A 12,494-nucleotide genomic window follows, 5' to 3' on the forward strand; every position below is an offset into this window, starting at 1 on the left:
CCGTTATCTTTAAGTTGTTGAAAAGTAAAATAATTATCATAAGGGCCCATTGAGAATGCTCCGCCCCCTCTGTGCTGAAACCCACGCTCCGCCACTGAAGACCGCGCAGATGGCTTTTAATATGGGGACAATATCGCGTCAATACGCATCATCTAATGCAATGCCTATTATTTATCATGAAACCTCAATTCGGAAGTAATGGGCCTAGCTCGTACCCAGCACTTTTCAAACCTTACTCAGGTTTATGGTAAATGTCCCCAGCACTTCTGAAATCAAACTGACGCCCATGCCCATCTACATCCCTTTTTAATTCTCTCCTCAGCCACCAGGTTTATGAACGTCTGCACCTCAGAGTTGGATCACCAAAAAGACATTTGCGCTGCCATTGCCTGTTGAATAAAATCGCAGCTAGTCGTTCTCGCGCTGACTCCTGCTGACTCCCGCTTCCTGATTCAAACGTCTGACGGCCCCGCCCCCCGATCAATCGGTGACGTGTATTGTGATGACGTCAGATCCAGGGCCGACTCAGCACGCTTAGAACCTTGGGAGAATAGGTACAGAAAAAGTACCTACTCGAACGCCTCCACTCGCCTCGGCCCGTAGTGGAAAAGCGCAAGACGGGGGCGTGGGGAGTAGAGGGCAGGCGCACTGAGTAGTTACTAATGGAAAAGCGCCAAAAAAGATTATGGACCGGTGGACTACAGTAGATAGAGAGGCCATGGACAGGTGGACTAGACATGTTTGGGGGTTACTGTGTAACTTTGTACCCTCCGTGACAGAGACTCTGTGAGCTCTACCAGTGTTCAAGAGATAGAAGCTGTAATTTTCAAAAAAGATTATTTTTCAACTACATCTTACATATATTTAACATTTGAGCAGTTTTCAGTTAGTTCTTCAAGTTTCTGCTGTTATTTTGGTCTTGAAATCGTCAGTTCTATAGAAATAGAAAGCAGGAAAGGGTGAATCACAGAAGACATGAAGTGAGGAGGATGGTGTAATTCTCGCCTGTAACCAGCAGGGGGCGGGCTGATGTCACTGAGTGAGTGATAGTCTGGTGCGACGCGGTGTTTCTCCACCTATATTAAAGAGGACTCTACTTTTAACTTCAGTCTATAAATTCATATTCACACCAACAAGCTTTTCTCCTCCACGTGAAGTTGGTGATGATGAAGCAGCTCTGATTCATCAGTGTGTGCGTGTGTGGTATGAATGAATCAGGGACACTCTTCCACTCTTCCTCCTCTTCCTTGTTTCCTCCTCCTCTTCTGTCGTGACGTTTGTTCAGAAGGAAACACCACAAACCTGTCACATATTCTGACATTTTACTCACTGTGAGGGTGCGTGTAAGTGTATGAGACTCACAGGGAAATACCTCGGTGAACGGAGGGAGGGATTAAACAGAGTCAGAGGTATAATTACAGTTAGACAGCAGGCACAGAGAGCAGACTGACCCTGAACACTGATCACTCAGCTAGGGGACTAGAACTCCAGAGCTACCGAGGACCAGAACTGGTAGACCTGAGCCCAACAGCACCAGAGACAATCAGGACAGACAGAACCAGAGCTTCAGTGCCAGTGACGAGCAGAAGCAAAAAAAAAAGAACCAGCAGTGCCGGACCTTCAGTGCGATTGAGGATTAGAGCCAACATAACCAGAACCGGCAGAGTGGACCTCTGAATCAGCATTTTGTACCCTCAGCCACAGCTGATCAGGAACAGCTCATCAGTTACGTCTGTGTGCTGCTGTTTTAGAGGAAAGTTTTCAGATGAATGGGAATCTCTCCTGTTGATTCTCCTGTGGGACTCAGAACTGTTTCTATGCTGATCTGGACATTCAGAGACCATTATGTGTCCTCAGTTTGCTGTGTTCTTCTCTGTGTCTGTTATTCTTATTCTTAGTAATGCTTCTCCAACTGGTTCTGCACGGATGGTGGTAGCGCAGAAGCTCCAGGAACAAGCACCATCGTCCTCGGACTGTCTTCAGTCTTCTGATTGCTCCCTACCTCATCTGAGGAGGAACTCCTCTGTTTACGGAAGTCAAAGTGACATGTTAGAGGCAGTGAAGCGCCACATTCTCAACATGCTGCATTTGAGTGCCCGGCCAAATTTGACGCAGCCGGTTCCTCGAGCTTCACTGCTCAACGCCATCAAAAAGCTACACTTTGGTCACGTGGCCAAAGATGGCAGCGTGGAGATCCTGGAGGAGAGGGGCCCTGATTACTCAACATTACCTGAGCCACCTTCTGAAATGATCACCTTTGGAGAGGCAGGTAAGTTAGTTTGTCTGGACTGATCTCTATTTCAACTTTTCAGGTGTTTGTTTTATCACCTGGGAAATTGACTGTTCCTGAGTCTTTGATAACCCATTTCAAAGCTCAGCATCAATGTTATCTCAACGGCTAAAAACGTTACAACTAGAAGATAGGATTTAACCATAACACATAATATTTAAAACAACATGGAAGTTGGCAGCACGGTGGCTTAGTGGTTAGCACTGTTGCCTCACAGTAAGAAGGTCCCCGGTTCGACTCCCAAGCCCAGGAGGGGCCTTTCTGTGTGGAGTTTGCATGTTCTCCCCGTGCTTGCGTGGGTTCTCTCCGGGTACTCCGGCTTCCTCCCACAGTCCAAAAACATGCATATTAGGTTAATTGGTGATTCTAAATTGCCCGTAGGTGTGAGCGTGAGTGTGGTTGTGAGCATGGTTTGTGTGTTTATATGTGGCCCTGTGATGGACTGGTGACCTGTCCAGGGTGTAACCCCTGCCTCTCACCTGAAATGAGCTGGGATATGTTCCAGCAGACCCCCGTGACCCCGCAAGGGATAAAGCGGGTATAGATAATGGATGGAAGTTGTGGTTACTGCCAGGACATCTGAGTTTGAACAACTTTTAAGTGCAAACCGGAGTATTCTTTTTGTTTCTTCACCTTAGGTGCTTTTGTGAAGTAAGGTTGTCTCTTTTTTTATAAGCTCATTCAGAAAAATCTCCCAAATTAAGTTTCTTTACAGAGTTGGATTTCTTTTTTAACCTAATTTATTTTAGAATTGCGTGATGAAATCTAGAGTGATAGAAAAAACTGCTAGAGTGGTCCAGCACATGTATAAGGGCAGCATGACAGCAGTGAGGTGAACAGTATCAGCAGGTGGGCGTGAGATGTCATTAACTATTGGCTTTTGAGCCCCTTTTTTTGACATGGTGATGGACTGTGATGCTTTGATGATGACACTGTGGTCTCTGCAGAGCAATAGGGAATGTGGAAATGAGGCAAACGAGAGCATGCAGTCAGGATGGAGTGAGGGAAGTCATCTGTGATCATCGTAGCCAGCATGAGATGTCTTGATGACAAATGCTCCTTCCATTTTACAGTTTTCGACTCAGTCATTTTCCATTACAGTTAAGTACCACATGTTGTGCCCCAAAAGGGGTGCTGGTTCAGTTAATAAAGAGTTATTAATAATTGTCTTTTGGTAATTATTAATAATAAATAAAGAAGATGACTTTTCAAAATGAATTATCAAATGACCAACTCAAATCAGGGCACCACCTGACTTCATGAGGTGTTAATCTCTCGTCGTTACCCCACGTATACAGCACGAGGCAAGACCAACGATTGGGTCCAAATCTAAAAAATATTCGCACGACTGGAAAATTGGTTCAAAACGAGCCGACAATCGCACAGTGTATGCCCGGCCCTAGTCTGTGCAGTTCCTAAGTGCAGTAAACCACGGCTCCCACAGGACTATCGACAGATCTCTTCTGAGCTGAGTTGGCAAAGTGTTCGAGGGAATCCTGAAGGACCAACTTCTGCAGGAAACTGAAAACGCTATACTTAAAGGGGACCTATTATGAAAAACACGTGCTCTGACATTTTATAAAGTGGTCTCCCCTCAGCCTGCCAACTCAGAGAAGGAGAAAAGCAACCAAATTCTGCAGTGTCTGTACAGCCGCCCGGATGAGCCGTCCAGTGTGATGTGGATCTACGAGCCAATAAGATTCTGCTCCCGTCGTTACGTAATGATGGGAGCGTTTTACATAGGTCGGCCTCCGATGCGTGAAACCACGCCCACAACTAACTCTGCCGGCCGGAGCATCCACCATTTTTTCGTAGCGGTGTATCGCATCATTCAGGCAGCCAACCAGCACAGAGCCTCATTATCATAGCCCGCCCACTCAGAATCCTGCATAGATAATGAGGTTAGAGAATGGGAAGATAAAGACATGGCTCAGAGGCTGAATTTCTAATTTATTTAGCAAAAACAATCAAAAGCTTGTTTTTAAGACAAGCTTTTGTTGCTCTCCTGTTTGTTCTCTGCATTAACTTTCTTGATCATTTGCTACCAACTAGTGTCGAACCAATAAAATATGCAGATGATTTCAATTCAATTCAATTCAATTCACGTCAGCAGCACACAGCAGTCATGTGGAAGCAGCAACGGGATGACCAGATGATTTGACTCTCAGTGAACACCTCATGGGCTCCCTGCCAGGACAGATGCAGTCACAGCCTGGGTCAAACCTACTGTCTTGCAGCCAATGCTGTGAAGACTAAGGACATGGTTATTAGCCTCATGGAGCCTCTTTACCGTCCGGTACCCCCTCCTATCGTTTTGAACAACCAGGCTGTAGAGAGGGTGGACAAATTCAAGCTCCATGGAATACAGCTCTCCTCCTACCTGAAATGGGATGCACAAGTCCAGTTCATGTTGAAGAAGGCTCAGCCTAGTGTGGCCAAACGAGCACAGCTCCCCCCAGATGTGTTGACCCAGATATATACGACCTTCATCAGACCAGTGCTTGAATATGCCTCACCTGTCTGGGCCGGCCTCCCAAAACACTTGATCCAGGAACTGGAATGTCTGCAGAGAAGGTGCTGCCGTATCATAGGGAAACCAACTAACTCCTTCCCCACTCTGGAGGTGAGGAGAGAGGAGGTGAGGAGAGAGGAGGTGAGGAGAGAGGAGGCACCTTAAGGGAATTCCATCACTACTGAGAGAAGGGACCAGCCCAATGATCCCGAGCCTGCCTGCAAGTACAAGTCGCTACACATTACGCAATGGAAGGACACTCACACAAAAAGGTTTTGTTCCTCCTGAGAGCGTACAAGCTTTACCAGAAGTAAAACAAACTTTTTTTTAGCATTATTTTACATTTGATATTTATTTTTTGTTGTTGTTGGTATTTTTCAATAGAGCGGTCCTCTTGTCTCAAAGTGTAAAATCCATCATAATTCATATTGTTATGCAATGATGTTTTTCAAATAAACTTGAAACTTGAACTTGAACTCCCGCTAGGATTCAGCTGCGAGCGGCTCCCCTTTTTTCCCCCTCTCTCTCTCTCTCTCTCTCTCTCTCTCTCTCTCTCTCTCTCTCTCTCCCTCTCTGTGTCTCTCGAAGACAGAGAACACAGCTTTGCTGGCAGCCGGGCTGTCCCCTTTCCCTGGTCGTCTTAGCCTGGGAACGTTGTCTCGTTGCGCACGGGTCACGTTCCGTTCGTCGAAACTCTGTTGTGATGTGGGTGGATGAAGGATGCGTTCACTGGTTCTTTGTAACCTCACGCTGATTGGAGATGATGTGTAGTCCTTACAAAATGTAAGAGGCGTGGACATTTTCTCTTGTGGTGAAGAAAGTTGGAGAGAGTGACTTGGGTATCAGACCAGCCTTTCTTGGTGAACAGCTGCTGATGGTTACACTCCGCAGGGGATCCTGGTGAGGATCAGCTCTTTTGACCAATGCACTGTCCGCGTGTCATACACATTACTACCCCTTTTATTGCCCCTGAAGGGCAATACATTCCAAAGCCCAGCAGGCTTTGCAGTCATCCTTTAATTTCCTTTGTTTAAGACCATGCAGTCAACGTTGAGACAATGTGGTCTTAAAATCGAGGCTGGTCTCAGAGGAAGGCTTCAAAGTTGAAACTGCATGTTCACACAGGACTGTGGCCTAACACACTTCAATGTGGGCAAGCCCTTTATTCAAGGAGGCCCGAAAAAGCATTGCCCCATTAAGCCCCTTCTACATGAGGTTGTCGGCCACAGGGCACAGACCTCCTCGTTGCACCTTTGAGTAGGTTTGCTTGCCATTTTTCACAGTACCAAAGTTTAAGCCTGATTTGTGGTTCTGCATTAAACCAACGCAGAGCCTACGCCGTTGCCGTGACGCCGTCTTGAACCCTTTAGACTTCTCCGTCACTCCATTTTGCCGCGGTGCAGTACCCCCCAGAGCGCTAGTTTTTTGGTAATAAACTTTGTTTAGCTTCCGGCTTTTCCGGTCACAGTGAATCAAAGAGTTAAGGACAACTATTGTGCAAAAAACCAAAACAACCCAAAAAAAAAAAATCACACACACACGAAGAAAAGAGCGCTGAAAGTTAACTACTGCTTCACGAACCGGAACTGGAAATGCGTTGCTACCAAACAAACCAATCACAGCCCTCTCGGGCATTGGGTCTGCGTTGGGTCTGCGTCGCCTCGACGCCTAGTTCCATTTTTTGGGAGGTGCAGGTCAGGCTACGGCGTAGGCTACGGAGAGACTCCCACGTAGCCGCGTGCCCTACGGCGTAGGTTTATCGCAGAACCATAATTCAGCCTTTAGTTGTAAAGCAGATATTGCGGTATCTGTTGCCAGGTTTTAAACATGGCAGGTGTGAAGGAATTGTGAGACGTTACTCTCTGGCTAATCGAGGCCTGCAGCTTGGTGACATTGTATTTTCAGCCCAATACAGCTCTGTTAGAACCCTAGCCAAGTAGGTGCAAAAAAGGGGTCTTAACCAGTACTATCACCTAGTGGAAACCCCTAAAACAGAGTAGAGTTGAGCCGAGCTGAGCCAAGCCAAGTGAGTAGTAGTGGAAAAGCCACAAAAGTTAGAGGGGCTAAACGGAGAAGGATTGGCACATGAAGGGGAGGCACTAGTGAATAGATTGGACTGGAGATGGAGCCGCAAGCCAGGAGAAAAAGACCAAAGAGGAGACTTTTGGACGATGTTTGTTGGTCTGACTCATGAGTTGAGCTACATCCTCCATGCTGGTCTGCCAAAGTCTAAGAAGTAGAGAAAATCACAGTGTTCCTACTGACGAGTGGCTGCTTGTCAATAGGGGGCGCTAGGGCGCCACCCCCATTAAAATTACAGGGGAAAAAAATAAATAGACACAGTATACATAAATTACGTAATAAAAAGTAATTATCACATCCGTGCACTCATAAAATGTGTCTGACTTAATTTTTCAAGCCTTCCATGCTGGGTTTATTCAGAGTTGTTTTTTGTGCAAACTGAAATACATAGGTTTCAATGGCGAGGGGCGCCGGCCAAATGAGTGTGTATTGTATGTTCTTAAACTTTTCTTCCATGTGACTTCATGCTGGTCTCTAATTGGTTACTCAAAGCTTCTCCTCCGGGCGCAGCATTCTTCATCCAATCTGATTGATTCATGAGCTGTCAATCAAAGTCACACCCCTGACAGTGTAGACGCGCGACTGTATCACTCGTTACAAACGGAATCACAGCCATAGACATGTATCCGTATCCGCCCCATGGAGATGCTGCGATACGTCAACGACGCCGCCATATTGGATGTGGCAAGACTGCGCTGTAAACTAATACAAGTAAATGGACTTATTTTCATAAAGCGCCTTTCTACAAAGAAATGTCGGTTTTACGTCTCATTTATTCAGTCACACATGCACAAATATACTTAGGAAACAGTTAGGCACCAAATATAATATATTTAATTTTCTGAGATGGCAAAATTAAGAACTTTATTGATCCCACATAGGAGTAATTCATGTTATATCAGCTATAGAGAACAAGGTAATGCCGAAAAACAATATATATCCCCCCTCACAAAAATAAGAAAAATAGAGAAACATATTTTCTCATCAACAAAACAAATTTTTAATTTTTCAAATAACAAAATAACATATTTGAACCATTTTTCAGACAATATCTGTCAATATCTCTATATAATAACTGAAAAAATCTGAAAAAAATGGTTCAAATATGTTATTTTGTTACTTGAAAATTTTTAAATATGTTTATGTAAAATATGCTACATGTATATGTATATGTATATGTAGTATATGTAATAAAAAATAACAAAAAAATGTATGTTCAAGTAGAGTTTATAGTTGTGTTGTAATCCCCACTCGCCAGTGCGCCCCCCAAAATTTTTTTATCACCAGCCACCACTGCTACTGACCACTAGGATCTGAATCCCGAGTCTGGATCCAGTCATGTAGTTACGATACTGGCCACTAGGGTCTTGGATCCAGACCTACAATGCCGGTATTGAACACTAATATCTGGATCCAGACCTGTAGTTCCTGTATTGACCAGTGGGGTCTGGATTCAGGCCTGAAGTTCTGGCTTTGACCACTAGGGTCGTTGCCAAAGATAGATAGATAGAAAGATAGAATCTTCGAGGTTCGGGGTTGACCTAAAAGCTTAGCAAAGCATCCTGAAGTTGTTATCTTCACCCCTGTTAAAAGATGCTAACCAGAGGACAGTCTCTACATCAATGGTTTCTAGCTCTTGTAGCAACTGGGTCCTCTGGGCCCAGTTGTTGAAAATTAATCCAATCGGATTTTGGATAATAGATTGGATTAAATTTAAAATGGTCTGTTCAAAAGCAAAAACGGATTCTGAGATTAGATTAGAACACGTAATCCAATTTTGTTTTGATCTGGATGTCCCTCAGTTTTTTGGTAGGATCGGGATAAATTTGATCCGAAAAAAAAAAGGATTATTCTGATCACAGCAGTTGGATTCAGGGAGGATTTCAAAAACAAAATGTGATTTTAAATAAAATAATCCACTTAATAGCTGTCAAAATCAAACAAAGGAGTATTCAAGTCTCTTTGTTTCTTCAAATAAATACATTTTGAGTTACCCTATGCTGGCTATTCTACTTGTTGTTTTTTGCTTGGGCCAGAGGACGTGTCAGTTACTGCACCTCTAACAGAGTAGGCCAATAGAAGCTCATGACTTGCTACTTCAACAAAAGGCCTGTTGAGCAAATGAGGTGTAAAATGGGCCACGGTACCAGCCCCGGCGCACATGGGCTAGGCTCCCGTCGGAGTGAGTAGAGCAGAGCTCCACTTGGCAGCATTTGTTTCCAGTCTAATTTTGTGGTATCTGAAATGGTGATGTGTATACAGATTCAATCGGTGGGAACTTGAGGTAACATCGGTTAGCAGCCAAATTAGCAGAAGCTAAGCGTAAACAGCTAACCTACTTTAACTAATCTAAGGTGGGTGTGTTTCAGTTGGTGCCCATTTGCAATATGGATAGAGACATGCAAAAGGGGCTTCACAAGTCCTTATTAGAAAGCTGTAGGTGTGGTCACTGGGTTTGTTTGGTTCTCCTTATTTTTTGGGGGGGTGGGTGGGGGCAGGAATTCAATTCTTCTTCAGTCTTTGGAGTGCCAGTCCCAGTTACTGAACATTTGAATAGTGTATAAAGTAAAACACAGTAACTCCCTTTCATTCCACAGATTTCACATTAGATGAGATTTTAACTGAAAACAATCCATCATATCAGATACAGTTTGCAAGATGAATCTTTCATCTTTTCACTTTTTGTCTATGAATTCTGTGCTGATCAGCGAGTGCTGGATGTTTTCCGCTTGGCCTGCTTTTGTTGAAGTGAATGAACACATGAACAGTAATATGACTTTACTTCTTTTGTCTCACTTAGTTATAAATAGTTGTCTTTTTCTGAGAAATCGGTCATTATGAGATCCCTTGTAGGCTAGCAGGCTGTAACGAGGCTCAGTGGTGCGGTGCGGTGCGGGGGGCGGGGGGATACCAAGTGGTCTCGAGCCGTAAATAATTTCTTCATTCAAACAAATCTGGGCCTCAGTAATTATCTATCAAAGAGGGAGCAGGATGCGGAACGGGGGGTAGGGGCCCCAATAAATGGAAGTTTGTTAACAACATTCCTTCAAATCAGGCCTGTTCTTTTTTTAGAGTGTGTCTGTTCTTGTCTAATATATTTAGAGGCAGAAGATCCAAGCTTTCATTGCTGAAGAAATGTACTCAGTCCGTTTATTCCAAGGGGGGATAACATCACCCAAAACATAAGAAACCATCATTACTTATGTCTTGGGTGATTTTATGACGTCCCTTGGCTAAGCAGTGATGTAAACTAGATGAATTAAAAGATGATCAGTTTTATTTAAATGAAATCTAGAAGCTACATCCTCACATGTTAAATCTTCTCTGCTGCAGGAGATTCTCCAAACATGGTGAGCTTTGACCTTCAGAATGAGGATACAAGCTCATCAAAGATGGAGAAGGCAAATGTCTGGATTTTCCTGAAGGTGTCGAAGCTCAGTCGAGGGAAAGGCAAAGCAACACTGCGCCTGCTGTGGCCTCGTCCGCACGGCGACACTCAGGACGACGAGTGTGTTTTTGAGACTGTGGTGGACACCCGTCGCAGCGGCTGGCACACACTTGCCGTGTCAAGCGTCGTACAGACTCTGCTGGACGCAGGCACTGGCTCGCTTCGTCTACGAGTTTCCTGCCCAATGTGTGCAGACTTTGGAGCCATGCCTGTCCTCAGTCCCGCCCACAGTCACGGTGCCACAGGAAGAGACCAGTCCCACCAGCCATTCCTCGTGGTGGTGCTACGAGGCCGCGAGGAAGCATCTGAGAGGCGAGTGAAACGAGGCCTAGAGTGTGATGGAAAAGTCCACACTTGCTGCAAACGACAGTTCTATGTAGACTTCAAAGACATTGGCTGGAGTGACTGGATCATCGCACCATCTGGCTACCATGCCAACTATTGTGAAGGCGACTGTCCAAACCAAATGGCAAGCGTAAGTGGTTCGTACCTCTCCTTCCATTCAACAGTCATCAATCATTACCGTATGAGGGGCTCTGGTCCGTTCGAGAACATCCGGTCATGCTGCGTACCAACGAGGCTGCGAGCCGTTTCTATGCTCTACTACAACGAGGAGCAGAAGATCATCAAGAAAGACATACAGAACATGATGGTGGAGGAGTGCGGCTGCTCATAAACAGCTTGAAAATAGTCTGGTGACCTGGTTCCCTGCAAGAAAACTAGCGTTCATGAGGACAGAGCACTTGCTGTGATTTCTTCCTGGGGAGGGGACTTCCATATCAGACATGTTTGGATCGCATGAGAAAACCCAGAGTATGCCGAAGAACTTGCAGATCAATGCCTGTTTTCAGCTGTTTGTGTGATTTGTCAACTGGCTTCTGGTCTCAAGAAAGACATTTGAATGATTAACACATTCCTTTGGAGGGTCTTCTGGTGAGGTTAAGATACTTGAAAAACAATTGATCCATTCAGCTGTTGGAGCCAAACTTTATTATTATTTTAATTATTGAATGAGCTGAATGTAAATGTAAATACACTAAATAAATAAACATTTTGATTCCGCTTCAGTGTTGGAGTTGAGATGATTTGGATGGAGCCAAAGATAATGTTTAACTATTTTTTCTAACATAATAGCCCAGTTTCACTGACATTTACATTTTGTAAATGACCTTACATTAAGTTATGTTCATGACACTCTAACCCAGGGGTCGGCAACCTTTTTGACATGGAGTGCCAGTGTGAAATTTTTGTGTCAATGAATGTGCCATAATCAACAGTAGGCTAAAACAAAGTTACATTAAGGTATGACACAAAATACAAAAACATTTCCAACACACCTGGAATTATATTCTATACAGGCCACAAGCAAGCATATTTTACAGGCATCACAACAGCTTGTCCTAAAAAAAGAGGAAAATTCTTGACGCAGACGAGTGAGGGCGCAACACGCCCAAACCCTCTAGGGGGGTCCGGGGGCATCCACCCCCGGAAAAATTTTGAAAAATAGACTCAAAATGGTGCATTCTGGTGGTCTCAAAGCTCCATAATCACATCTTTTATCAATGCAAGAATACACACAAAAAATCAGAATTTTTGCAAAGAATGATGCATTTCAATAACATAATAACACACATTCATCATCATGGGTAATTCTTCATGCATGAATAAATCTTGAAATCAAGATAATCATATCTTAAACTTCTACAATGGCCAGAATCCCCCTTTCACACCTAAATTAATTGACAAAATGACAAAAGACAAGCAGCTCCTTGTCTTTCAGAACTGTGGTGTGGAACTCCGAACAGATCTGCTCAAAGTTCAGTGATGAGGAGCTCCATTTGTTATAATTTTGTTATAATGTTATAATTCCATTTGTTATAATTTTGATTATTTAATTTTTTATTGATTTCATAAAATATTCACATTTTTTGAGATTTTTTATTTGGGGTTTTCATTAGCTGTGGGCCAGAATCATCAAAATTATAACAAATAAAGGCTTGAAATATCTCACTTTGCATGTAGTGGGAAATAATACATTTGTTTCACCTTTAGTTGAATTTACTGAAACTAATTAAGTTTAGCAATATATTCTAATTTTCCGACCTTCACCTATATATATTATGACCAATAAATAAGAGCATAATAAATGTCCCGTATCACAC

The 12,494-nt window shown here is 43.8% G+C and overlaps 1 protein-coding gene across 1 annotated transcript; it reads left to right on the plus strand.

The window, feature by feature from the left end:
- The first annotated feature begins 1,367 nt into the window (after nucleotides 1-1,367).
- Nucleotides 1,368-11,363, plus strand: inhbab (inhibin subunit beta Ab). The gene is made up of 2 exons (XM_061731366.1): nucleotides 1,368-2,269; nucleotides 10,218-11,363. The coding sequence occupies exons 1-2, from the start codon at nucleotides 1,846-1,848 to the stop codon at nucleotides 11,006-11,008; spliced, it is 1,215 nt and encodes a 404-aa protein (XP_061587350.1). The 5' UTR covers nucleotides 1,368-1,845; the 3' UTR covers nucleotides 11,009-11,363.
- Nucleotides 11,364-12,494: the final 1,131 nt, after the last annotated feature.

Source organism: Cololabis saira, chromosome 10 (genome assembly GCF_033807715.1).
Source record: "Cololabis saira isolate AMF1-May2022 chromosome 10, fColSai1.1, whole genome shotgun sequence".
NCBI classification, from domain to species: domain Eukaryota; kingdom Metazoa; phylum Chordata; class Actinopteri; order Beloniformes; family Belonidae; genus Cololabis; species Cololabis saira.